Genomic DNA, 27,293 nt, shown 5'->3' with positions numbered 1-27,293 from the left:
TGCATAATCATAAACGTCAAAATTTGGAGGTGGAAGGGATGGCTCTTGTCCATGGCATTTATTTTTATGAATGACAAAATTGAAGTCTCAAGGGGTGAAATGACTTGTGTAAGGTCAAGCAGCTGATAGGTGTCCGGTAACGTTAGTCGTCTGAGTCCCATCTGAAGGGGAAAGGTTTCCCTTACCGGGGCTGCTAAAAGGACTCATCCTTTCCCCGAAGTTACCGTTTTTCAAAGGCTTACTTTGTGCCAGGGATTGTATTAGGTTCTAATAATCTCTAAAGTTTAGGACTACACACTGAGTTCAATCGCGGTTTTAACTGGAGGGGAAATGAGAAAGACAGATTGTGATGTGCTCAGGGTCCGTGCAGCTCCTGTGTAGATAACACTGATCATTATGGTGATTTCTTTTTACTTGGTGTTTGTTGGGTGGGGGTGAGGGGTTGAGACGAGAGCAGCCCGAGTGGGTTTTCACTGGAAACTGATAATCCCAAAGAAGCTTCCTAGTAGCAGACTTGTAAGGTGTCAGGGTTTCCCTATAAAGTGGTTCCCGTATGAGCTTCAGTGAGGCTGCAGATCAGAGAGGTTTACAGAGCTCCCACTGTGCGGAGCCCACACTGGGCCAAGGTCAGCGAGGTGAAGAAGAACTAGAAGGCATGGACTGCATCTGAGGGAGACCAGATCAAAGGATCAGGCCTGTTCTGATCCAGTGTGCTTATTGGGAATGAGTCCACAGTGGCCTCAGTGAGTACAGGGACTGGCAGCCTAGTCGACCCCAAGTCATTTACCAGACTGTATTGTTCTTAAGTGTTAATCTCTTGGCCTAAACAATTGGTCTGCTTAAGAAACCAGTTAGCCTGCACCCTTTCCTAATCTGCTCCTTGTCAAACACCCAGCATTGCCTTCAGATCGCCCCACATTCCCACTGGGTCCCGCCTCACCCCTCAGCAAGATCAGGACTGTAGTTGCTGGAGCAGATTGCCAGCGTGCTGTCTCCACCGTCTGGCTGCTTGCAAAGAACAGATAATCCTTTTAAAGTCTTAATAGTAATAGATGATTTGTTTGCCCTTATTTTCTAACATTAGCTTTTAGACAGCCTGTGTCAAGTCCACAGGTTTTGAATTTGAATCGTAGAGACAAACAGCAGTTAGCAACAGGAAAGAGCTGACGGCAGAATCATGCAAAATCAAGTCTGGGAGAATTAATTTGGTCAATTTCCCTAACATCGACATCTTCTTTGTGCAGAGAAGCAGACTAAATTGGTAGGGAACACACAAAACATGGCATCAAAAAGACCCGCTGCTGGCACTAGGCAGATGAAACAGGGCAACTGCTAAGCTTTTTAAAACCTTAGTTTTTGTGTCCATACAATGGGCCAGTGAGTAACATCTTTGAAGGCTGTGGAAAGGCTTTGTGAGTTGCAAGTCCTTCTACAGTATAAGGTACTGTTCGGGGTGGATCCCAGTCCCCTCCTCCTCGCGGCAGGGCCTGCTTCTGTGGAAACTGACCAGCTGGGAGAGTTGTATGCATTGTCACTAATGAAGTATCCTCAGCTCCGTTGCCACCTTGAAATCTGACAGAGGGCTGCTGTGCAGACGGAGCAGAGGGTCCTTCCCAGAGCCGGGGCTTTGCTTGCTTCTTCAGGCAGGGAGGGCTGCTCCCAACAGATGCACCGATTGGCAGAGGGGAGGGGGACCGGACATTGCTTTCCTGTCACCTCCCTGTGTTCATCTCAGGTATACAAGCTTAGATGACACACACTCCTCAACAAATGGCACCTTCTCATCGTTTTCCCATGCTAGGCCCCTCCCTTATTTATCTTTTGTATATTTGTTTATTTATTATTTAAATTCAACTAGCCAAGGTATAGTACATCATTAGTTTTTGATATAATGTTCAATGATTCTTTTTTTTTTTTTAATAAAGATTTTATTTATTTATTTGTCAGAGAGAGAAAGAGCCCAAGCAGGGGGAGCGGCAGGCAGAGGGACTCAGCAAGGAGCCCGATGTGGGACTCGATCCCAGAACCCTGGGATCATGACCTGGGCTGAAGGCAAATGCCCAACCAGCTGAGCCACCCAGGTGTCCCTGTTCAATGATTCTTCAGTTGCGTATAACACCCAGTGCTCAGGCCCTCCTCAGTGCCCGTCCCTTTTTAAACGTAATGCTGTTTACCCTCATGCTCACTCACCGTTCAGTGGATGACACCCATGGACTGTGTTTAAAAGTGCATTTGACTTGTGCGTAAGTGGTATAGTGCTGTAATCATTCAAATTGTCAACAAAAATTTCTTAAGTGCCTCTTTTAAGGCTCTGTTCTAGGCCTTAGGAGGCATCTATGAGCCAAACAGGCAAAAAATCGTGCTCACATTCTCGTGGTGAAGGTGGGAGTAGGGAGATAGTACTTACTACTTTTCACTTATTACACTGATCATTATCTAAGGGAGACATTTAGCAGAGTAAGGGGACCGAGTGTGTGTGTGTGTGTGTGTGTGTGTGTGTGTGTGTGTGTAGGGAGGGGAGGGGGATTTTGAGGACTTGTCATTCCAGGCAGAAGGAACAGCCAATGCAAAGGTCCTGTTGCAGCATCACTGCCCTGTGTGCATTAACAACAGCGGGGCGGCTGGTGAGGCTGGGCCAGAGTGAGCACTGGGGATGGGGCTGGAAGAGGATGTCAGGGAGGTAAAGGGAGTGGGGGTTGGGAGGGAGAGCATCTAGGGCCTTGTGGGACACTGTAAGGATTTGTGTGCTCTCAGGGTTTTGAGTATTATAGAGGGTTCCCCCCCTTTTTTTTTTCACTCAGCATTGCTTTTAAGATCCATCCATGTTGCCATATGCACATCTAGTCAGTTGCTTGTAACTATTCTGTAGCATTCTATAAATTTTACCTGCTCATTCATCTAGCCTGCTGCACTGGGTGTCGTCATGTGGGTTCCATTATGGACCTATGTGATGGTTTCTGTGGGAGACGCATGTGGGCCTGAGCAGGCTTGCTAGGTCATAGGGAAGCACACACCTAATTTGACGTAAGTGGTTCCAGGCTGCTCTCCGGGCTGGCTGTGCCCGTGTACGCTCCTTCGGCAGCATACCAGGGTCCCCAAGGCCCCACATCCCTGCCAAGTGAGACGCGACCCAGCTTTCCGTTTTTTTGCCAATCTAATAATAAGTATAAAGTGACACCTATTGTTTTCATGTGCATTTCTCTGATTACAGTGAGCATGACCACCTCTTTATAGGCTTGTTCATTTTTGGGGGGTTTCTTCTTTTATAAGTTGCCTGTTCATATTCTTGGCCAATTTTTCTATTGGGGTTCTTTCTTGGTTTTTTGTTTGTTTGATTTCTAGGAGTTCTCTTAGATTCTGGATGTCATCTGCAGTTGTTTCAGGAAGTTAGATTTGAGGTAACCTTTGGTAATCTTGTCTAACCACCCCATGTTATGGCTGGGGAAACTGAGACCCAACCCATGAAATGACTTCTTAAAATCATACACATAGTGGAAAAGCTGAGACTAGAGTTCAGTACTTTTCACCCCATGTTGCGTGAAATGGAGGTTCCTTTACGAGGCAGCAATGATGGGAACGGTGGGCAGGAAGTGTTGGGTGTTGCAGGCAATAGGGCCACTTACCCTGACTGTTGGTGGGGCCAGCTCTGGATCCAAGAGGCCCCTGATCTGATGACCTTTTCCTCCTTTCCATTCATACAGTCACTACTTTATTTTAGGACCCTATCTCCTCGTGCGTGACCAGTGACTCTCAAATTTTAGTGTATGCAAGATTCACCGGGAGAAGACAGTGTAATGCAGATTGATCCCCCTCCTGAGGCTAGAGAAGCGCTGAGTGATCCTTAGGACCCTAATGCAGGTGGCCCATGGGCCTCATTGTGTGAATACCCTGCACCAAACAGTTCCCTCAGCTGCCCGATTGAGCTTCTGTCTCCATCCCATTTGTCTTCTGGGTCGCCAAACAGAGCGACGATCATTCCAGAACGGATCTCTCTCTCACACCTCCAGGCTTTCACCCTCACCACCCATCTGAAGTGCTCCGTCCTTTGGGAAATTCTATGACTTTTCAAGAGCTAGGCCAACCATGGTCTCCCTTAGAAAGCCCCCTCTGATTCTTCTGGGAATCAAGTTCAGGGGCACGGCGTGAATGAAGACATGCGGCAGGGATGAGGCACAGCTCCCTCCCCAGCATGGGGCGCTTCGAAATCCTGGTGGACACCCCTCTGTATAAAGGGGTCAAAGACAGCCCCGGAAGGTAGCAACACCCTGCACCAGTCTTTTCTTTTGAAAGAAGCAGTCATTTTTATCAAATATACAGGCATATAGTTTATTTAAAGAGTACTACTTCTACAAAATTTGTTGCAGAAAATGGCAGCCTTCCATCCATTTTCCCTGGGTTTTTTTCCTCCCTGGAGGCAGACACTTGAAACTCTTTTGGCTGATTTTTGTTTTGTTTTGTTTTGATATCACTAAAGAATATGGTTATGTTGGTCCTATTTGATTTTTTTAGTTTTAGGCCTTGTCTATTGACTTCCCATTGCAGAGAGAATAAGGATTTAATTTTCCGTGCTTCCCCTGTCGTCAGAAATTTGGGCTCCTTCCCTAATTCCTTCCTCTTTCTCCTAATCTTCCATTCACTCTTTCCCTCACCTCCCATGTGCAGTCACTCGGGGAATTCTGTCAACTCTCTCTCTGACAAAACTCTTACATTCATCCGCTTCTCTGTTCCCTGCCTCGGTCCCTGCGCTGTCACCCTTATGGCTTGCTCCAGATACTGTAATTATGCTGGCCTCCTTGCTTCATCCCTCCCTCTGCTTGCTTCTTCACCTTACAGCCAGACCGAGCTCCCTAACATGCAAATTAGACCACAGGGTTCTTGTGCTTAAAACTTCGAGTGCACCTCAGGGCCACAGGGGAACTTTCAAATTCCTGAGCATGGTGGGGTTGACACAGAACGTAGTTTACCGTGGTGTCGTGTCTTCCTGGCACACAGGCTACAATTGCTTGCCATGAAGGTTGGGGGCCATGTGACATGTGAGGGGAAGTGACGTGTCATTTCCAGGCCCAGGAAGTTAAGAGCTGTGGGCCAGTATACGTCTCCTTTCTTCTGCAGGGGCCTCCCAGGCCCACGTTCTAGAAGCTGTAGTTACAGGATGGAGGACGGCTGACCTACCTGCATCAGACTTTATCTGAGTGAGAAATAGGTGTTTGTTGTGCTAAGCCAATGAGGCCTTGGCGTTGTCTGTCATTGTCGCATAGCCTGTTGTGACCTGGAGTAGCACAAGGGATGTACAAGGCCTTCCAGGGTCTGGCCTTGCTTCTCCCACTGCTATTAGTTCTCCTCTCCTTTCCTGGGACTCTGTAATCAGCCACAACATGCCAGGATCTTTCCTGATTCCAGGCTTTGCCCACGCTGTTCTTGTTGCTTAGAATGTCTTCTCAGTACTCAGGCCTCTGCCATGTTGCCTGGCTGGTCCCAATTCAACCTTCAAGCCATAGTTTACATGTCTCTTCCTCTAGGGAGCTTTCAACTTCTGGGTGAGGTGCCCCTCCTGTGTCCCTTAGCACCTCGTGCCTACCCTTCACTTCCCCCTCCGTCCTGCCCTTTGACTTGTGTCTCTGCCAAGCCAGACTGCTCGCTCTCTGGGCCTGTTCTCTGTGGTGTGCTTAGGGCCAGTCCCGGGAGGTGCTCTGTTCATTTATTTTTGTGGGAAGATCCAGGCGATTTTAGAGGACAAGTTATTGTGAAAAACTGCAGTTTAGATTTCTTTTTCCAAGGCTTTCTTGGTAATTTAAATTCCTGAGAGACCGTGTTGGTTGGTCACTGGGGGAAAGACTCTATAGTCAGACGCAGCTGGCCTGACGTCTGGTCTTACTAGCTGTGTAACGTTGAGCAAGTTACTTAACCTCTGAAGGTTCAATTTCATTATCTAAGGGGAAGGAGAATAATAATAGTACCCACTGCATAGGGTGATTGCAGCCATGAAATGAGTTGATATATATGGGTTTGCCCAATAAATGTTAGACATATTGTTAACCTAAATGCAAAGGTGGGATTAGATCCTGGAATAGAAAAAGGGGAAAAACCGGTGACACCCAAATGAAGTCTGGAGTTAAATCATGGTGCTCCAGTTTTGGAATTTCTTAGTTTTGGCAGATGAACCCCTGGAGTGCGAGATAACTTTAGGGGACCCCGGGTGAGGGGTATGTGGAAACTCTGTGCTAGCTTCGTAACTTTTCTCTAAGCCTAAAATTCTCCCAGGATGTAGTACCCTTATGACACTCATTTTACTCTCATTCTATCCCTGTATGATGTGGGCATGAGGCACAGAGAAGTGAGATAGCTGGTCCGTGGTCACCCCTCAAAGTCCGCATAACGGAGTAGGAATGACTGGTGGGATGGGGTTTCAGTAGAAGGCGATACTGAACACTTACTGAGCCCCTGCTTTGTTTAAGGCACCCCCCTACGTGCCGTGTCAACAGGGAATACTAGGAGCTCTTAGCCGTCATACTGAGCACATCCAGGGAATCACGTGGGATTCACGTGGGGGTTTTGGGGCAGCTGGCCTCGTGGGTAGGGCCTCGGATGGGAGTCCTGAATGGGTCTTCGGGTTGAGCCGCCCCTGTCTTCTCCCTTTCCCCTCCTCCGGCCTGTCCGGGGACATGGATCACACTGGTACACACTCGGCCCTTCTGTTTGGCACTTCATGAAAGACAGCAGCTCATAGAGCATGGGGCATGGGCTTTGCGTTCAGGCAGCCTGGGCTTCAGCAACCGTTCGGCTTCTTATCAACTGATCCTGAGCTGGGTACTTAGCCTGCCTGAGCTTCAGGAAAACGAGGGTAACAGCGACTGCCTGACCTGTTGTCATGAGGGTCGACCTGGTGAGAAAATGCATACAAAGCTGGGTACGATGCTGGGTGCTTGGTAAGGCCGCGGGAAGTGGTGGCCGCAGCCGTGTGCCTCACTCCTTTGTTTCGCTCAAGGCATACATGATGAGCCCTTGGCCCTGTCACTAACCATTTCCTGGGGAGGCAGCTTCATGAAAAGGAAAAAACGTGGACTTTTGGGGGCTGTGCTTCTGGCCAGTCCCTTGTTTAACCTTTCCAGGCCTCAATTTTCCACCATGAACTAATATCAGTGTTATAGGATCTAGTGACCGTCTTGAGATGGGATGTGAAGTTGGCCCGTGGACATGTTTGGACGTGCTCTCTTGATGTCGGTTCTTGTCATTGTGTCTTGTAGTTTTCTCCATTTCATTCATATTAATTGTGACTCATCCCAAACTGTTTGCTCTGTGAGGACAGGTCCTCTCAATCTTTGGTTTCTCTTATCCCTCCCGCCAGCCTTTAAGTTAGAGGCATAGTAGGTGCTCATTAAACATGAGTTGGCCTGCTTTTGGAGTGGGCTTCCTCAGCATTTAGATGCACTCACCAGCTTTCCAGACTTTTCTAGACTTTGATCTGCGCCATCCCACTGACCTCAAGCAAGTGCTTGGGGGCTGGTCGAGCAGGGAAGGACCAACTTGTGAAATGGCCACCAAACATTTTATTTGCTTTACTAAATAGGCTTTGGGGTCTAAGACAGCGGCGAGGGAGGGGGAGGGGAGGGCAGGCGAGAAGGCGGGGAGCCCCGGGGAAAGACTTAATCAGACGGCAGTGTCTGGTGGCTATATCAGCTGAGGGAACCCGTCCTGGCGCGAGTCCACCCTGCTTTGGAAGATGCGCCCGCTGCTGTCCACCCTCTGCCCGTGCTCCTCCTCGGCCTCGTCCTCGCTCGCCTTGCGCCGGGCGTTCTGGTAGAGCACGGCGCACATGCCTGTGAGCCAGGCGGCCACGGTGCCCGCGGAGAAGATGCAGAAGCCGATGAGCAGCAGGAAGATGTAGTCCTGGCGGTCCAGGTGCGTGATGCACATGTAGCGCAGCGGGTTCCCCACCTGCGTGACGGGCCAGCCCGCCAGCTCGGCCGGCTCCGCGCACGTGGCGTTCTGATCATCTGCGAGGAAAAACACCGCGGGCAGAGCGCTGAAACAGCAGACCCGCCAAGGGGCCCCCGTCCCCAGGGGACCCGCAGAGGCCATGCGGACCCTCGCTCCTGAGAGTGTGTTCTGCAGGCCGGCGGCACGGGCGGCAGCTGGACCTCGATGGGGATGCAGGCTGTCAGGCACCCGCCAAGCCTCCCGGATCAGAATCTGCGCCTCCACAAGGTCACGGGTGCACACAGTCAGGTTTGAGAAGTACTGCGACCCGTGCTGCTTCTTGCCCCCACCCCCTTCTGATTTCTCTGCGTTCAGCTTGCCTCCTGAAAGGGGGCTTGGCTGCTGCTGCGTTTTGTTTGTTTGTTTGTTTTTGAGATTTATTTATCTGAGACAGAAGGTGGGGAGGGGCTGTGGGAGAGGGAGAGAATCTCCAGCAGATTCCCTGCTGAGCATGGAGCCCAAGGCAGGGCTGGATCTCTTGACCCCTGAGATCATGACCTGAGCCGAGATCAAGAGTCAGAGACTTACCTGTGTGAGCCACCCAGGCGCCCCTGTGCTTGGCTCCTTAAGGGTCCTCCAGGAACGAGACACCACGACAGAGGCAGGGAGGTTGGAAACAAGATCTCCACAGAGCGTTGACCCTCCACAGACCCCCGCCAATATCCGTCCTCTTCCTCCCCCCTCGCTCTTCTTGGCTCCCATGTCTCTCCTCCACCTTGTCCCTTTCCCTTCACCCTGGCCTGAGTCTAGCGGGGACCACAAAGGCGTCACACCAGGCTCAACTCCCAGGAGGGACAAGATTCCCTGGAAATGCCTCCTATGTGTTCTCCGCTCAAGAAACCGGGGTGTGGGGAGCTCAGGGGAAAGGATCACCAGTAGGAGAGGCAGTTCCGCTTTTCAGCGGTGGGGCTGGCATCACTGCTCATCACACGATCTACATGAGTCTTCAGTCCTTTTTAGCAGCTGACTCAGCTGCCTGGCTACTTCTCCAAGTGCCTCCCTGTGTCAAGTGCTGTGGGCTTGAGTGTTTAACAGAAAGCAGAGTGGGCTCTGGAGCCAGACAGACCAGGGTTCAAGTCCAGACTGTCACTTACTAATGTTGTAAACTTCGGCAGGATATCCACTTCCCTCTCTGAATCCCATTTCCTCATCGTTACACGTGCAAAGAATGCTACCTGCTCCCAGGGTAATTGAGAGGATTTAACTGCCACAGGCGAGGACGCAAGCCACTGCACCTGGTGCTGGGTAGTCGCACACAACTCAGAGATCTGCCCTCAGCCCTGCGAGGTCCTAGCTCCATATGCTCCGTCACGCTGTGCAGAGGTGCCTGTGTGTGCGGGCGGTGCCAGGGGAATGTATCCAGCAGGCATTGCATAAATGAGCTCCAACGCAGGGTCGAGACCAGGGCTTGAGATGATCGTGCTCAAAATTATAATAGCAGCTAATGTTTTCCAAGCTCTGACTACACGTTAAGCGGTATACAAAGGTCTCATTTCATTCTTACAACAACTTCGATGCACAGAATACGATCATTCTTATTATAGACATCAGGAAGCTGAGACTCACAGAGTTTTCTAGATAACCTGAAGAATCTAGGCCGGACACGAGACACAGAAAATGCAGACAGAGCTATCTAAGCTCATTTGCAGAAGTGGGAGACACAGACAAGCTAGTGGGGAGAGATGCTTCCCCTAAACTTTAGGGTAGAGGCTCCAGGCTATGTGAACATATTCTTGTCCTTGGTGACCAAGGAAGTTAGGGAAATCGGGTTTGCGCTGGAGCTAGCAGCAGGGGAATTAGAGAAAGCAGTACGGAAGTGAGCTGAGTGGGGAGGAAGCCGTTGCGTCTGGGTGGCTGGGAAGAGCTGACCAGGCTGAGTGCCTTCGAAGTCCCCTGTAAGCTGGACAGCATTTCCCGCGCCTCACCCCTGTGCCAGTGCACCTGTGGTGAGATGTTTGTTGCTTTCAGGAAGATGGCCTGAAGGCCATGATGCCATTGGGGACTGGCTCTTGATCGAGGCTGTAGACACAGGATGGGAAGGCAGTGTGGGGTGATCACCTCCACAGTGTGCAAAGATTACAGAGGGAAGGAGAGGAAGGGGTCCTTTTGGGGGACCCTGCCCCAGGGGGAGAGCTCTCAGGAGAGGATAAGGGGTTGGGGCCGGGGGCTCCATTACACTTGCTGTCAAGGGCAGGAACCCATTCACACGTGGAGTCCTTTCTCCACTCAGCCTGGCTGGAGTGCACCTGGGGCTTGGGTCAGCTCCCCAAACTGCCAGAGACCCGACGTGGGACTCTGCAAAGAAAGATGTGTTGGGGAAAGGAAAATGTGGGATTCTGTGGGTCGGGGATTTATCTCCTTCTATTTTAAGAGGATTCAGCTTTCAAACTGGGGTTTGAGCGGCAGACTAAACATGAAACACCGTGTCCCGTTTGGGAGCATTACCTTGAAAGGGGCAATTAGCAGTGATTTAAAGGCTTTGTTAGGTTGCTCTTAAGTGCGGGATGTGGGTGGCTCTGCGGGGAGGGAGGCCTGGGTTTTTCTACTGCTGTATTCTCTCCCCCTTCCCATTCCCCAGTCACTGCCAAGGTGGGAGCCCTCCTGCCTTCTGGCAGGTCTCTCTAACTCCACTTTCCCCATTGCCCAGCTCTGGACCATTTCACACACACCTGCCAGATTTCTCTTCCTCAAGTACAGCTCTTCCCAGACAAACTCTGGCTCAAAACCCTCCTCCGACTCCCCTGTAGGCCTGCAAATGACATCCAGGCGACCTGGCCCGGCACTCAGAGCTCCCTGCACCTGCCCCTTCTACCTCGCCATCGCCGCGCCCCGCGGCCCCCCCTTCCTAGCACTCCAGTGGCCCACCCTTTGCTCCAGTCAAATTAAACTATTAATTCCTTGATTGCGTCTTGCCCTTATTGGTAGCTAGCTTTGTGACATCGCTCTTTCTGTATCAAATGCCTCTTGCTCCAATTTTTGCCTGGTCAAGTCCTTCCTATCCTTCAAGTTCTGGTGTGAATGTATGTGCTCCCAGGAGCGCTTCCACAGCCCCCTCGTCCTCGTAGCTCAGACTGCGCGGGATCGTTCCCACTCCTGGACCCACCGTAGCGTTCTTACTGTGCCTGTGATGTTCTCCCTTGCTTGGGAGCTGCTGGCCAGGAAAGGAGTGTATCTTTTCTCCTTGACCAGACAGACAAAACTCTTGAAGACATAATCCATGTCTGATCATTCTTGTTCTTGTTAATAAGAGGCATCATTTATTGGAAGAAATATTTAATTTGGGGGGGTTCTAGTAATATGTTTTTTATTAAAAGATTTTATTTATTTTGACAGAGAAAGAGAGAGACTGTGCTAGTACATAAGCGGGGGGAGTGACAGGCAGAGGGAGGAGGAGAAGCAGGCTTCCCGCTCAGCAGGGCTCCATCCCGGGACCCTGGGATCATGACCTGAGCTGAAGGCAGACGCTTAACTGACTGAGCCACCTAGGTGTCCCTCTAGTAATATTTTTATTGTTGATTCTACTTTAATTCTACTGTGGCCAGAGACATACTCTCTATGATTTCAGGTCCTTTGAAATTTATTGAGAATTTGCTTTAAGGCTGAGTATAAAGTCAATTTCAGTAAATTTTGCATGCGCCCCCAAAAGATGTGTATTCTGTCTTTGTGGAGTTGTCGTTCTATGGATGCCAAATAGGTTGCGATTTTATACAGGTCTTCTGTATCTTTGTTCACTTTTTTATTTATATCTTTACTGACTTTTTTTTCTATAAAAACTATTGTCTCTTGCGTACTATTAGTCTATTAATTGTCTATTAGCTACTGCGAGAAGGATGTTCAAGTCACCAGTTTTGATTGTGCATTTACCTAGTTCTTCATATAGTTCTGTCATGTTTTGCTGTACATATATTGAAGACATGTTATCAGATGTGTAGAAAGTTCTCACTGTTACCTCTTCCTGGTAGATTTACCCTCTTCTCCCTGAGCAACGTCTCTTGTATTTCTAGTAATGCTTCTTGCCTTAAAGTCTGTCTTTGACATTAGTATGCCTCCATCGAATTTTTTGGTGTTTGTATTGTTTATCTGTTGCCATCCTTTTACTTCTAGTCTTTCTACGTTCCTATATTTAAGACGTATTTTTGTAAGCAGCATGTAGCTGAGTTTTGTTTTCCATGCTGTCTAGCAAACTTGTGTTGTAATTATTCCATTAACATTTAACATTTGACTGATATATTTGTCTTCAGTCCCACTTATTTCTTTCACTCTACTTTGTTGCCTTTTATTTTATTATTTCATTTCCTTTTCATTAGTTCGATAGTCGTACATTATTTTCCTATTCTAGTCTGATGTCATTAGAGATTATAGACCCATCTACTGATCCTGGAGGGCCTGAGGGGTGCTGGGCACCATAAAAGGTGCTTTACAAAATTAAACTTCACTCTTGACCACCCCACCGAGCCGTTTTAATTATTCCCGTGCTATAGAATGAATAAATTGTTTATCAGTTATTCCCTCTCTGGCTTTCTTGATTTCCTTTCTTCTGACAAAAGTCTACCAAGTACTGTCGTACGTGCTGTGCACTGCACAACTCCAGGGCCTTTGTTCATATTAGAAACAGTTGACTAGCCCCCATGTCCTCCCTTTCTCAGTGCCATTCCCTGGGCCTAGGGCATTTGTCCCAGTTAAGGCTCCCAGGTACGATTACAGGTGTCATTAATGTTTAAGGTCTTCCTGCAAATAGTTCCTAAGGAAACATAACGCCCCACCCCCGACCTTGTTTATTTCCACACATAGCATGTTATTCACAGGCAGAAAACTTGTTTTCCAGAATCACGTGTCTGCAGGAGCAAGAGTTTCTATGGCTCAGAATCCCATCTGTTAGTGCAGGAAGCCTCCCTTTCAGAAGACTGGCTTGAACCCAGTGGTTCTAAGATAAACTGCTCCTTTCTTGGCCTGCAGGGACCACAGTTCTGCCCTGTGCTCTGCTGCAGGTTCCCAAGGAGCCAAGTGCAGGCTCTGAGCCCCGTGTGCTGGTGTGCTTGCTCAGCAACCATCGGGGCTGAGTGGAGGGTTGAGCCTCCACGTGGTGAGAGCATACAATGAAGGATGGAATTTGGAGACCCCCTTCTCTACTAAACTGTACCTGCTACTGAGAATGCAGCCCTGGCTTCTATCAGCATTACCACTTTGTCATAAGACTTTCACCTTGAACCCCGAGAAAGACCTGATTCCCCCATTTCTCCTTATCAGACCCTAGCTTGCCCGAATGTCACTAGGTGTATAGTACTTTGTCTTATCTTTTTTCCTCCAGCAATTATGTATTTGTCAAGGAAGTGGATTCACCTCCTACTCATTTGTCTGCCTCTGCCCACTAGATTATAAACTCCATGAGGACATGGATTTTTTGTCTGTGTGCTTCACTGTTGTACCCTCAACACCTAGAACAGTGCTTCACCCATACTAGAGCTGAAAGCACGGTTGTTGAATGAATGAAATGTTATGTTATGAATACACGCTGGGGTCAGTGTCATTAACAAAATGCTCATCTAGAAGATAGTGGCCCTGGGGAGATAGAAGACCCTTGGTGGGTCAGCTAAGCCCTTGTCACCTCGGATTACTCTACACTATACAAATACGAATCCCACTTCCCTTGTAAGAGTTTGGGGAAGATTCAGTGAACCAAAGGGTGTGAAGTCCCAGAGGACTCAGAAACAGATGGTCCCCAGGACCAAATGAAGGGGTAAGCCTTGAACTGGGAAGGGACACTGTTCTATTCTCTGAGACTACAGAGAAGGAAGGGAGGGTAAACACAGATGAAGACATGTGAGGATGCTGGGGCGGTGGGCATGGCATCAAAAGGTACTTATTTCTATTTCTCTATTAGTGTTAGAGAACTGTTTCAAAGCGGAGGCCCTCTTTGTTTGCTTTGGTATTCCTAGTGCCTGGCACATAGTAGATGCTCAAGAAACGTCTATTGAATGCATACAGGAGAGAATGGGTGGGTTATTGGTCAGACCTCGTACAACAGTTCTTAAACTCTAGTGTCTTTGGCCTTGCTGTTTAGGACCAGTTTCCCACTGGAATTTGAAGGGACATGGTTATATCCTGCTACACTCTGGGTGACCCAGAGGAAATGACTCTCTAGAGGGGAACCCAGATTGGACCACCTTGCAGCCCAACAAAGCCAAAGCCAACCAGCCAGCAAGACCCCCTTCTCAGTCCCTCCTGCATGGCTTCTACCCTTCCTACCTAGAGCTCCTTTTTTCTCATCACCTGTCTGTCTCCCCTTGATGGCATAAGCCCAGGTTCAGCAAACTCCACAGGCCAAATCCAACCTGCTGCCTGTTTTTGTAAATAAATTTTTCTTGGAACACAGCCATGCCCACTTATTTACATACTTTCTACAACTGCTTTCAGGTTACAGATGGCCAAATGGAGGAGTTGTAACAGAGGTCCACAAAGCCTAAAATATTTGCTATCTGGCTTTTTATAGAAAGCAGTGCTGACTCCTGGTCTAAACCATCCCTGGCATCTTGAAAACGTAAAGATCTGGATGATTTGGGCTTAGGCACTACAGTTCTTCTCTAATACAATTTTTTTCCTTGGATAAAGAGTCCGTATTTTGGTAAAGGTTAAAAGTGATTCATAGACTCTTAGAACATTACAGGAAAGACCTTCAAATCCAGCAAGTTCAAGCTGATTATTCCTGTGCTTTAGAGGTGCTTTAGGCTACAGGACTGGTCTTTTGTATAAGGGGTTGTATATGGGCATGATCCATAGGTATGAAGACCCATTTTCCTCCTAATACGTTCTTGTGCACTTGTCAGTACCCAGAATTCTGCCAGCAGGAGATAGAACCTTTCATTCCACCAACAAAATAAGGCTTAAAGTGTATACTCTTCTGAAAAAGAAGCTAACAACTTAAGCCCTACCCAGGGTGGAACCCTTGCTACCACCTTCGTTGCATGAGGTTTTGAAGCAACTTCTCGTTTCTTCTCGGTTTGATCTAGAGCTGGTCCTGCTTAATAACTTCCCATTTGATCAGAAAAAACCCAGGTAGTGGATGGTTGTCCTCATGGATAAGAGGCAATTTAGAAAAACTCAGTAGCAGAAGGGCACCCCCAATCACCACTCACCCATGCAGAAATTTCAGAGCTCTCCTTGCTTCCTCTCTCACATCACAAGCCATATCTCAAACCACAAGCCATTCCTGTTAGTCTTACTTTCCAAACATGTCTTGATTCTTGTGTCTTCTCATCATCTAGATCATTACCTCCCTCCCTCACCTGAACCGTGACAGCCCTTCTCACCCATGTCCCTGGTGTCTCCTCAGTCTCTCTCCATCCAGTAGCAGGAGCTCTCTGCAGGTTATAGGTCATGCTGCTTCCCTGCTCAAAACCCTTTCATGATTTCCTGTCACACTTAGAACAAAATCAAAAGCCTCTTCTTGGCCTAGAGGTCCCACCTGATCTGGCCTCTCACTAATTTTCTGTCTCCTTCCTTCATCTGTCTCCACCATACTCCCCTTCTAATACATCATGCTCATTCCACCCCAGGGCCTTTGCATGTGCTCTTCCTTCTAGAAAGTCCCCTCCCCCATGTCTTATTTCCACAGCTTGTTACCCTCACTTCACTCAGTTCTCTGCTCAAATGTCACCTCCTTAGCACCACCCAACAGAAACGATCTTCCTTGTCCTCCATCCCAGGCACACTCTCTCCCTTCCCTTCCCGCATTTTCCTCCATAGCCCTTATCATCACTTAACATCATGTCATTTACTTATTTGCTCATTTACTCCTCTCCCACTAGAGCAGAAACTCCACGACGGCACATCTGTTTCTGTTCTTAGCTGTGTGCCCAGTGCCTGGCCCAGGCCTTGGCACCTGGGAGATGCTCAGTAACTATTTGTGGACCCAGAGCACTCAGGTGCCAGGCCAAGCTGCTTACCCCCGTGTGGATGTCAAATCAGTCAGCAAGGCATGTACCTCACCTCAGCCACATACTGTGGCCAAGTGTCATAGCTGTTGAAAGAAGCTATTGAAAATTACAACAGTTTGTTCACATGACTAATCCTAATCTTAACCATATTCTAATCTGATGTATCAGACGTAATTAGTTTTCCTTTATTTGGGTCAAGGGGAAGGCCAAATTTACCACTGTTCTGATAAGAAAAAAAAATCACTGCATATGGGCCAAGCATTACATTTCATTTTTTAACATAATGCTGTCATTTTGAAGGTTTTAAGACACCCTCCCTGACTCCACAAGCTCCGGGCATCCCCCTCCCGCCCAAGTTGGACTCCCTGTGGACAGTGCACCTTAGCAGAAGGCAGGAGGCATCACGGCACCCCTTACCCTGTTTCTGTCACCCACACGGCTCTCCCCCTTCTCTGCACCCCATGTGGCGTCCACAGTCACCACCAAGAATGGTTCCAGCAACGGCAGTAAAGCTAACATTAGCTGAACACTATGTGTACTTCTAAAATCTTCATGTGGGTTATTTCATTTAATTAGCACAACAACCCAAGAAATAAGTACTAACTTATCGCCATTTTACAGGGGAGGAGCGTGGTTCTCGTGCAGACTGTGGCCCAGCTGGTTAGTGACTGAAGCAGGATTAAAAACCAGGTGGTTTGAATCCAGAGCCCATCTTAGTTTTGCCTGTTCAACCGGAAGTATGATCCTCTGGAGAACAAAGGGATATTTTAGGATCGCCTAATCGAGTCGGTGTTTAGAAGCATCATAGAAAACAGCATGAGAAGCACTGGGTATTATAGAAGACTGATGAATCACTGACCTCTGCCTCTGAAACCAATAATACATTATAGGTTAATTAATTGAATTTAAATTTTAAAATAAATTTAAAAAAAGATGACACCAAAAAAAAAAAAAAAAAAGAAAGAAAGAAAAAAGAAAATAGCATGAGAAGCTGTGTACTTTTCTGGATATAAAGTTATTCTTTGTTTTTTATCTCACCTCGATTCCGTTTGCCCCACATCCTCACATTCAGGCCCATGTGTGCTTACCCTTGCTTCCTCCTCCACAGGCCCCGAGGAGGGGCCTTTCCCTGCGTAAGGCTGACCTTCCATTTGGTTCTGGAGTCCATCCACTCCTGCCTCCACATCAGTTATTCCCCGGGTCCCAAGTCTTTGCCCTGCATTGACTCCTTGGCAGCAGATAAACGCATGCATGGACCTCTTTGCTCTGAAGAAAATAAATACCCCATTTATACAGTTCCCCTCCATCTATCACCCTATTTCCTCAGTCCACAGCCAAGCTTCCTAGAAGAGTTTACATTTTTTTTTTCAAGTAAGCTCTACGCCCAATGTGGGGCTTACACTCACCACCCTGCAATCAAGAGTGATATGTTCCACTGACTGAGCCAGCCAGGCACCCCAAGTTCACATTTTTTTCTGCACCCCTTTTCTTCCTTGCTGTTCATTCTGTAACCCACTGTCCACTCCCACTGTGCCATTGGAACTGTCCAAGACATCAGGGAACTCTTGATAGCTAAATGTGATGGATACTTTTCAATGCTTACTTGACCTACTTCTACTCTTTGAAACTCTTCTTCTCTTGACTTCTGTGAGTCCACCCTTCTCTGATTTTCTTTCTTTTCCCCTGGCTGCTTCTGCCCAGAGCACTTGATGGGTGGCTCTTCTTGGCCCTTGCATATGTTGGCATTCCCAAAAGCTTCTGTCCTTGACCTATTACCAGCCCCCATTCTAAACTCCTTTGCTGGCTTATCTGGTCCTTCCTTTGGTTTCAGTGATCACCGGTGAGCTGATGATTCTCAAATATATATTCTGTTCTTTATTCTGGATTTCAGGCCAGAACCTCCAAAGGCCTACTGGTTCACAGGGGCCCTCCCATTCAACATGCTCAAGATGGGTCATGGTTCTCCCCTAAGCTCCTCGCTGCCCCTCCTCCAAGAGTGTCCATCCCAGGGAAGCCTCCGGAGCTGTTCAAGCCAATTCTTTCCTGTTATTTTCCACATCTCATTTATTCATTGATTTTTCTCAATAAATATTTATTGAGCCTTTTTTTCTGTGTCAGGCCTTGAGCTAGTTTCTGAAGTTCAGACATGTTCTTTGCTCTCATAGATCTTACTGTCTACCAGAGAAGATAAATATTAAATATACAAGTCTATTAATTCCTTAGAATTGTGCCAGAAGTCATGAAGAGAGTACTGGGAACTTGGGAGGGTCTGGTTCAGTCCGGTGTCCTATTGCTTCTACTTTGTTTTTTTTTTTTTTTTTTTTAAGATTTTGTTCATTTATTTGTCAGAGAGAGAGAGAGAGCAAGTGCAGAAGCAGGGGGAGCAACAGGCAGAGGGAGAAGCAGGCTCCCTGCTGAGCAAGGAGCCCAATATGGGACTTGATCCCAGGACTCTGGGATCATGACCTAAGCCAAAGGCAGATGCTTAACCAACTGAGCTACCCAGGCATCCCTGCTTCTATCTTCTAAATGATTCCTTCTGACCTGTCTAGACTTCATCTGCTGCTATAGACCACCTTCTTCCCTTACCTGGATGCCCACAGGAGCCTCCTAGCCCTGCATCCAGGCTCACCTGCCTCCCAGAGCTTCTCAGGATGCACTGTATGTTCCCCAGAAAATCCTTCAAAGGCCCTTCATGGCTGGATCCCTGTTTCTCTTTCTAGCCACATCCACACTCTCCTGGATTATCTCCAGGCTGGAGAGCTCTTCACTTCTAGAGATAAGGAGACTGAGGTTGGCTGCTTTGGCCAGCTTTGCACTGCTGCCTTCCAGAGGCCTGAGTGGCACTGGGTGACCAGAGAGGCCATGCACAGAGCTCTGGCATTTCTGAGCTCAAAGGGACTTTAGATCACCCACTTTCAGGGATCTCAAGTGGGCTGAGCTCCAGAGTGTGTGAGAATCACTCAGAATCCTTCCTAAACTGCATGTGCTTGCCACCGTCTTCCTCCTTGGCTTTTCTGGGTGGTTTAGGGATCACTGACCCAGTTGCACCCCCCCCACCCCCTCATTTCCCTCATGAGGCTGCTCCTCTGGCTCTCAGCAGGGTGTTTGTGAGAAGGTAGGAGAGACAGGCTGGCAGAGCAGCTGATGGCCTTGGAGATGTCTGCTGCCCAGCTGTTCCCATTCTGGGCGTCTGGTCTTTGCAGCAATTTCTCTGATGGAGAAGATGGGTTAGCATTAATAGTGGAAGAGTGCGAGGACCTGAATTCATTCTGGAAATCTAAGTCTTGGCACGGTTGTAGATGACTTTGTACTTGGTGGGTTGAAATGGGGCCATTATCCTATTACAGCAGCCTTGAATACAGGATGAAGTAGCCTTGGAATGAAACTAAGATGTTCTCTGCTCAAAATGCCCTCAAGATGACGTGGACCCGAAACAGCACATGACCCAACCCATCTGCTCCCTGCAGATGTCCCTGAGTGGCTTCGTCCCCCTGCCTCTGCAGCACTCTTGCCCAGACTCCTCTTTGATTTGTGGGCCCCACCATCAGGTCATCCAGGACTGCTTAAGGACGATAATTTAAAAGCTGACGGAGAGGGACACTCTGTCCCCAAACTACTCCCACTTCTACCCCTGGTAGTCTGTCACTTTCTGAACTCGCACTGTTTCTTGTTGTTTTCTGTCACATTGCAAATGCCCCTTGAGGGAGACATGTCAAAATATTATTAGCCACTAACATCTCGGTGCAAATCAATTTATTCACCAGTGGGAGCAGCCACTGGTCTCATAGGGTCTCTCAAAATGTGGCCTAAGGGTTTGCACTGTCCAAAACCAGAATCTCTGGATATGGGGCCTGGGGTTCCTATGTTCCCTGGAATTTGAGAACCACTGGTTGAGCGGGCCAGGCCTGGGAGGACAGTCTAGGGCACTAAGTCCCCCAGGGATGGAGGTATTGTTCTAGTCAAGCAGACGATGCTTCAGACGGGAGGTAGGACAGTGCAAGAGTTTGAGGCTTCCTGCTTCCTAATTATGTGCATGTTCTAATTACGTGACTGTGGCCTGCTTCTCCAGGAATGCCTCCACGTCAGCATTGATCCATTGCATTGCCCATCTGGGACCCTGTCTGTGGATCACTGCTCTCCTCCTGCAGTTAAATGCACCTTATCTTTCCATTTAGGTCTATACACTACCAGCTAGAAAGGGCTGTAGAGAGTATCTAATCCTACTCTCTTTTTATTTCAAAGACAGGTGAATCTCAGAGGGAAAGGGAGTTGCCCCACATCACCCAGTGGCATTGCTGGGACCAGGACAGGACCTCTTGGCTTTCAATTGCATTTTCTCTCTCTTATGTACCAAAATTGTCTTATTAAAGATGGAAATTATGACTTCTTTTCCCTGTGATGAAAGTACTACAGCCTCATAATACAATGTTGGGCATATAATGAGCATACAACAAATATTTCAGAGTCGAATGGACTAGGATGTGTCTAAGAGTAAGGAGAGGTCATGGCAAGGAGCAGGGGTGGGGGGACACTGAATCTGGATTTCAGGAGATCTCCATGTTGGGCTTGGCTGTATAGCCACTTACCTGTGAGGAGGCAAGATTCTAAAGTTCCAGCTCAAGCATCTTATATTAAAAGGCTGCCCTGACCAATATGGTGGCCAGTGGCCATTCATGGGGCTACTTACATGATTTAAGATAACATAAAATTAAAAATTCAGTTCCTCAGTTGCACTAGCCTAATTTCAAGAACTCCATAGCCATATGTGGCTGGTGGCTACCATATTGGACAGCACAGATATAGGCCATTTCTACTGCAGCAGAGACTTGTTGGACAGCGCTAGACTAGACCTTGGGAGAAGACAGGATGGAGGCCAGGATCCTTACGTCCAGGAGCTTAGGGTTGCATGAGTTTTTGAGAGCATCTTCGGAGGCATTCAACCCTATCCTACTAGGCAGCTCTATCCTGGGAAGAGCTCAAATGCCACTCTCACCTTCAAAAAGCATTAATGCCTGGGAAATTACAGTTCCAGCCAGGAATTTGTCCTCCTATCTGCTGACCATGGCCAAAAAGAAAATGGAATCTGTGAGTCTGTTTTTAACTCTGCATTGATCAGAGCATCTGGTGACCAGCCCTTTATAACTCACCTCCATTTCTGCTGTGATTTTCATGTTTGCAAAGTGAGTATGTAAGCTCTTTGAGGATGGAATGGTTTTCAGTGTATCTGGTGAGTGTATCGTTGGAGGGTTTCTTTTGATAAAGACGTTTGATAATAACACCAAATCTCTTGCCAATGTGGGAAAATTTTGATATTCCTATTCAGTGTAGCTTTACGACGAAAAAAGGTGAATAAAACATTTAGCCTTCTCTACAGCCCCTTTATGGGGGTGAACTGAGCCAACATGGGACATAGGGGCAGGACAGATTACTGCCTTCACATCTTTTGTTTTAAGATCTCCCCATTTCTTTCCTGGACCTCAGCTTCCTTCAAGGTTCCCCACTGTTGCAAAATTAATCTTAGCTAATTGTATTTCTCAAGAATTCACTTCTGCCTCTGATGTGAGAGCTGATAAAGGCTTGAGGGCACTGGTATTATTCAGCCCAGGATTTCATATTTTTTTGCAGGGTCCTCTTTAAGATTTGGGCACTTTGGGGGATCCAAAGGGGTAAATATCCAATGGCTAATTTTAGCTCAGTGGTAGGCAGTGGATGGGGGCAAAGTCCTTTTCAGATTACAAAATCACACCATGGAGGTGACTTCTTGCTTTCAAGGCCATGTCTGTCCCACTCCCTTGAAAGCTGTCTGAATGTCCACACCTGTTCCTGCCAGTGGGGCTTGTCTTTAGTAGAACTCCAATTCCAGATTCAGATGACTCAGGAAGAACCACTGTGCTACTACTGGCTCAGCCCTGAGTCTTATGGTCCAGGCTGAGACCAAGCCTTGATCTGGCCTTCTGGTTTTTTTTTCCCAGTCTGAACTCCTGTGTTCATAACTTCTCTAATACCCAACTGCCTCTAAGATTCTCTCTGTCCCATTTTCCCAGGGGTTAGAGCCCTGGGACCCGCTGCTACTTTCTTAAGTACCCTGTATTTTTCCCACATCTGCCAACCATTCGTTTTTTGAATGCTTTTTGGTGTGCAAGACTTAATGCTAATGGCAGTTTGTAAGCGTTCTCGTCTCAGCAGCCTAGATAGGTTGGTTCTATTATTATACCTGTCTGAAGGATGAGGAAGTTGAAGTTCAGAGAGGTTAAGTAACTTCTCTGATATCCTATAAATAGCAAGTGGCAGGGCTAGGGTTATAATTCAGGTATGTTTCACTCCAACCCGAGCTCTTTAACACTGGGTTCCCCTGTCTGCAGGCTGGCTGTCCTTCCCCACCTGCCCCTGAGGCTGTCCCAAGTGTCTGCTCCACCCAATAGGCACATGGTGGCCTCCTGTCCTGCTCTGTCCAGTAGAATAGTTCTGCTGTCCCTGACTGGACCATGGGACATATATGGTGCAGATGACCATAGTCATGAGAGTCTCCAGACACAGCTCAAGGTTCTGTCCATGAGCTCTTGTTGGGCACATAATAGGACTCAATAGATATTTACATGGATGAATGGATGAACTGAGTAGTAGCACGGAAGTTCCTGACTTCACTGCCTTGCTTTTCAAGGGATCTCTATACTGCTGATCTACTGTCGTGCTGACCTTAATACCGTTCCACAGGGAAAATCTCCTAATACTAACGTTCGGTATCTTCCCGGGTCTAAAATGAAACCCGTCTTTAATTTGGATTCTTCTTTCTAAATAACTAGGTTACTCAGCTCATTTCATAGAGATTCTTCTTAGATCCAGCAGTGTGGGTACACGGGGAGAGAGATGTATACGCTCCATTTTAGAACGTGCTGAAGATCACCTTTTGATAGCCAAGGTGGTGTAAGAGGTGGGACTAAGCTCAAGCATTTGTCAATTGCAAAGATATTTCCACTTAACAGAGGCATGAATCATGGGAGAGTCACATGAAATCGATACCTTCCCGATATCTTCCATTGTGTTGAGGGCTGACTAGAGGGCAAGAGAAGCATCTATGAATTCTACTGTGTATGTGTGTGCCTCTTCACGTGTGGGTGTGTATCTACACGTCGATGTGTGTATGTGTGTCATGTATGTGTAATATGTGGGTGATTGTGTATGTGAGTAGGTAGGTCTATAGGTTTGCATGTATAGTATGTGTACGGGCACATCTTTGTGCTTGTGTGTATGTGGACATATGTATGTTTGTTTGCACATGTGTTTATGTGTATGTTTGTGACAAGGTGTGTGTGTGTATGTGTGGGAAAGGACAACCAGACTGAGACGCAAAGGTGAGCAAACACTGAGGTTAGGCTCGTTATTTGGGAGTTTAGGTGGGTTGGGGTGAACTTGGGCTTGTAAGGAGCATGCAGGCATGTGATGAGTTTACGATGGCTAGAGCTCATTATCCAATGGAAATGATCTTGGGTGAGTTCCATGTGTAGTCAGATAGGAAATAAAGCTGTAATTTAGACGCTGTGGCCATATGCTTATAATATGACTTATATTTATAACTAAACTGACTTACAGGATCATAGTTACCATGGAATTCAGGGATTTAAGATATAGTAGTCTCATGAAAAAAGACCTGAATTAGGAGGTTCAAATCTTTTTTTTTTTTTTTTTTGCCATTTACTAGCCATGTGACTTTGGGCCAGTCTGTTTTCTCAACCCTCTCATGATAGGCTTAAGAATACCAATCCTAGCCTCTTCCACAGGCCTACGGCACAAAATTTAAGGGTTGGTATGACACCAAAAGTAAAGAAAATGAAACCACATGTGTGAAAAAACTCTAGCAGTTTCAAAGCTTTCTACAAAGATAAATTGTTTTATGTCTGGCCTTGGGCTCATTAGTGTTTTCAAGAGATAACAATTGTTAGCCAGGGCAACAAGACCATAGTTCTGCGTGAAGTGGTCGGGGGGGTTCCTCTAGGCCACCAAACAGCAGAGAGAGATGAGCAGATCAGCAGTTGTGGGTGTGTGTTTTTTTTTGGGGGGGGGCTCATACTGGCCAGTGGATAAAAGCTTTGTCTACCTCAAAAGACATTCTCTTCGTTCATGAGGAGCTTATGAGCTTGACAAGATAGATACTAGCTTCTGATGTTTTTGAAAACACACAGTGAGACAGATCCGGTTTATAATCCTATTCACTCCTGGAATGAAATGGGTCAAGGAGTCCAAAGCAGTCAGCCCAAGCATTCTGAGAAGATACAACTCTGTAAGCAGAATTTTGATTGAGGGAGATTTGATGGCAGGTGAAGTGGTAAGCTTTGGGACTGGGGAAGAAGCCAAGCTACATCACCCTTTTCAGCTAGGGTAGGAGCCCACCTGGCTACTTGGTGGGCTCTACTCGAGGAAGAGATATACTTATGGTGGGCAGGGGGCAAGAAAGGATGAAGCTTCTTCACAGGCTAGTTACATGAACATGGACAGTGAGAATTACATTTAATGCATGAGAATGATTAATAGTGACCCTCTCTTAGAGAGCTTTCTAGAAGGTGCAGTCATAGCACCAGTCATTGAGAAAAGTAGAAGCCATTCTGTCTGGAGAGGTAAGGCAACCTACCCAAAATAACTGCTCCTCTATTTTTTTTATGATTTGTACTTTTGGTCTGATGAAGTTCTTTCCTTTTGATTTATTCTAACTCAGACTGAGGTACCTATCAGCAGGGCCAGGTGCCTAGGGCACAAAATGTAAGTAGCCAGCCACTCTTACTGTCTCCCTGAATTTTGCATCCCAGGAGGCTCGCTTGCCTCACCATAGTCCAAGCCCTGCCTAGAAGACATGTTAAGACCCATCCACCGAAAAGAGGGCCAGGAGGCACATTTTTACTTGCTGCCACCATTCATCTCCCTCTCCCCTAGAGACCCTTAAAGCCTATCATGTTGGCCACGGATCTTTCTGGGATATTGCCACCTGGGCAAGACTTCATGGTGGAAGCTTCAGCAGGTGCTTATGGATGAAAATATTTTTCAAGAACAAACACTCAGGGAAGGGAGCTGGTGCGTGAAAATATTTTCAAAAAGAGACACTCAGGGAAGGGAGAGAAGACATGGTTTTGACGAGGTTTGAATCCAAAGTCCAATTTTGCCAGATTACACTAGTGGCTCCAGGCTTTCTATGAGGAGTCATTTCCCATTTCCTTGAAGTCCTGAGTGAAGGTGATATAGATAAAGTGGGATAATCGGAGGATGAGGACGGGACAGTGAAGTCACTGAAAAGAAGAGGGGATTGAGGCACTGGAGTGCCCCGGGGACCATGGCATAGGGGTGGGGGCAGTGGAGAGAGTGGCAGCAACTGGCTTGGAAATCTACCAGGTAAGACTTGAGAATCTGCCCGTGAGACTGGGACATCCCTGCTGGACACAGTGGGCACTGGTGACCTGTTCTTCATGGATGTATGCCATTCCCTCCTTCCTTATTGGGTTAGCATTTTGAAGACAAAGGAGCCATCAACAGCCTTCTCCTCTCCCTTCTCTCCACCCCCACCCTCATTGTCTAGGGAGTTCCTGTGCCCCTCCCCTTACTTCTATTGAACTTTCTCTTCTATATATCATAGTGTTGGATTTTTGATGACCTATGCATGACTGAATACTTTTGGATCTTGGAAAAATTCAGTCACTGAGTCAAACAGATTAAAATAAAATAGTCCAGCAGTGGAATACTATGTCCCTGAATTTGTTACTTTGCAGTTAAAGAACTTGATCATTTCTACACATACGATTTTACATTGACATGATAGCTCTGTATGTCTGGCAATATTAATGTCCCCACTTGATGGATCAGGAAACTGAGGCTCAAAGACATTGTCTGTCCCTCGGGCAGCCAGCCAGTAAGTGCTGGGTTTGGGACCAGAACTCAGCTCTTTGGATTCCTACTCCAGAACTTTTTCTATGGACCCTAGTGCCTCTCCGGTCAGCCCAAGGGTGGATCCTACCGGGCAGTAAGAATGCTTTCGATCAGCTTCCCCCAAAGTTTTCTCCCATCCTGACCATCTTTTGACTTTACCTTTTCTGGAACCAATTCCTCCTGCTCCATCACATCCTCATCCCCACACCCAATCAAACCCTCACCTGGATGGTTCAGATGGGACACTATTAAGTAGATGGTGAAGTCCAGGAAGGAGCAGTTGCATTTCCACGGGTTTCCACCCAGATTCAGGGTCTGTAGTGTTAGGAGGTTTTGGAAGGCAGCGTGGTCCAAGGTCTGCAAGCCGGTGTTTCTGAGGTCCAGGTACCTCAGAGAGCTGGTGTTGGCAAAGGTGTACTTGTTCAGAGAGAACAGGTGAGGGTTGTTGGAGATGTTCAGCTGCACCAGGTTGCTGAGCACGGAGAAACTGTATGGGGAGATCAAGGTTAGGTTGTTGGAGCTGAGATCAAGGTAGATGAGTTTGAAGACCCCGATGAAGGTATAATCCATCACCTCGCGAATCAGGTTATTCCGACAGTCCAAGTAAACAAGGTCACTGAGGAGTCCTAGATTCATCGCTGGCAAAAAGGTGATGAGGTTATCATTCAGGTACAGCCTCCGGGTGTTCAGGGGTACGTCAGGGGGGTACTCGGCTAACTGGATCCCTGTGCAGATCACTTCCTGGGCTTGACATTGACAATTATTTGGACACTTTGACCCCGAGACCAGTCCCATTCCAAAGGAAAAGAGTAACCACCCGGGCCCAGGGCCTGAAGCAAGGGACATAGTAAGAAGCTGCAACTACCCTCCGTCCACCTTCCTGCGGGCGCTGTCCCTTGGATCAGAAGGCTGCCGAGGGGCGGGGTGGGGGGGAGGGGCGCTGGAAAGAACTGTAACACTCTAGCTTTGTGCAAAGCAATTTTCCATTACAGGAGAACTGAACAGAAGTTGAAACGCGAGGCCCAATGCCCCGCCGCCGGGCTTGGTGGCTCTGCCGCCTGCTTACTCCCAGCCTGCCGCTGGAAGCTTGCCCGCCTGGCGGCTTTGAAAGGTCTCACCCTTTCCCTGCGTTTGCAAGTGAAGGGGAGCCAGGGGAGAGCCACATGACAATGAGGTTGCCAGTTGACACCTTTGTGATGTCAGCAGCCTCAGGAGACTGCCTGGCTGAGGGAGGGAGAGTCCTGCCTCTCGCCCCTTCTGGGTGGTGTGGGGGTGTTTTGTGTATCTCGGTAAGCTGGCTGTCCCTGGGGGGGTTGGGGGGGGCCTGCAGCTTGGAGGTGGGGGGCTGTGCTCGGGTTCACGGGTGTGTGTGTGTGCGCGCGCGCGTGTGTGTGCGCGCGCGCGTGTATACCAGCTCCCAGCTCCCTACAAGGTGTAATGGGGGATTAGGTTAGCTTGGATCCCCTAATC

General features: G+C 47.8%; 1 protein-coding gene and 1 long non-coding RNA gene across 4 annotated transcripts in view; one reads left to right on the top strand and one right to left on the bottom strand.

The window, feature by feature from the left end:
- The window catches only part of LOC103658227, a 61,776-nt gene that overhangs the window by 23,337 nt on the left and 11,146 nt on the right, over positions 1 to 27,293 (top strand). The gene's annotated exons all lie outside the window — the stretch shown is intronic.
- On the bottom strand, positions 7,542 to 26,672 carry LRRC52 (leucine rich repeat containing 52). Its single transcript, XM_008685705.1, has 2 exons — positions 26,048 to 26,672; positions 7,542 to 7,994 (listed from the first exon to the last, which is right to left on the bottom strand). The coding sequence occupies exons 1-2, from the start codon at positions 26,667 to 26,669 to the stop codon at positions 7,669 to 7,671; spliced, it is 948 nt and encodes a 315-aa protein (XP_008683927.1). The 5' UTR covers positions 26,670 to 26,672; the 3' UTR covers positions 7,542 to 7,668.

Source organism: Ursus maritimus, unplaced genomic scaffold (assembly GCF_017311325.1).
Source record: "Ursus maritimus isolate PB19 unplaced genomic scaffold, ASM1731132v1 scaffold_2, whole genome shotgun sequence".
NCBI lineage: Eukaryota > Metazoa > Chordata > Mammalia > Carnivora > Ursidae > Ursus > Ursus maritimus.
Note: the sequence above shows the minus strand (reverse complement) of the source record. Positions and strands in the feature narration are given on the sequence as shown.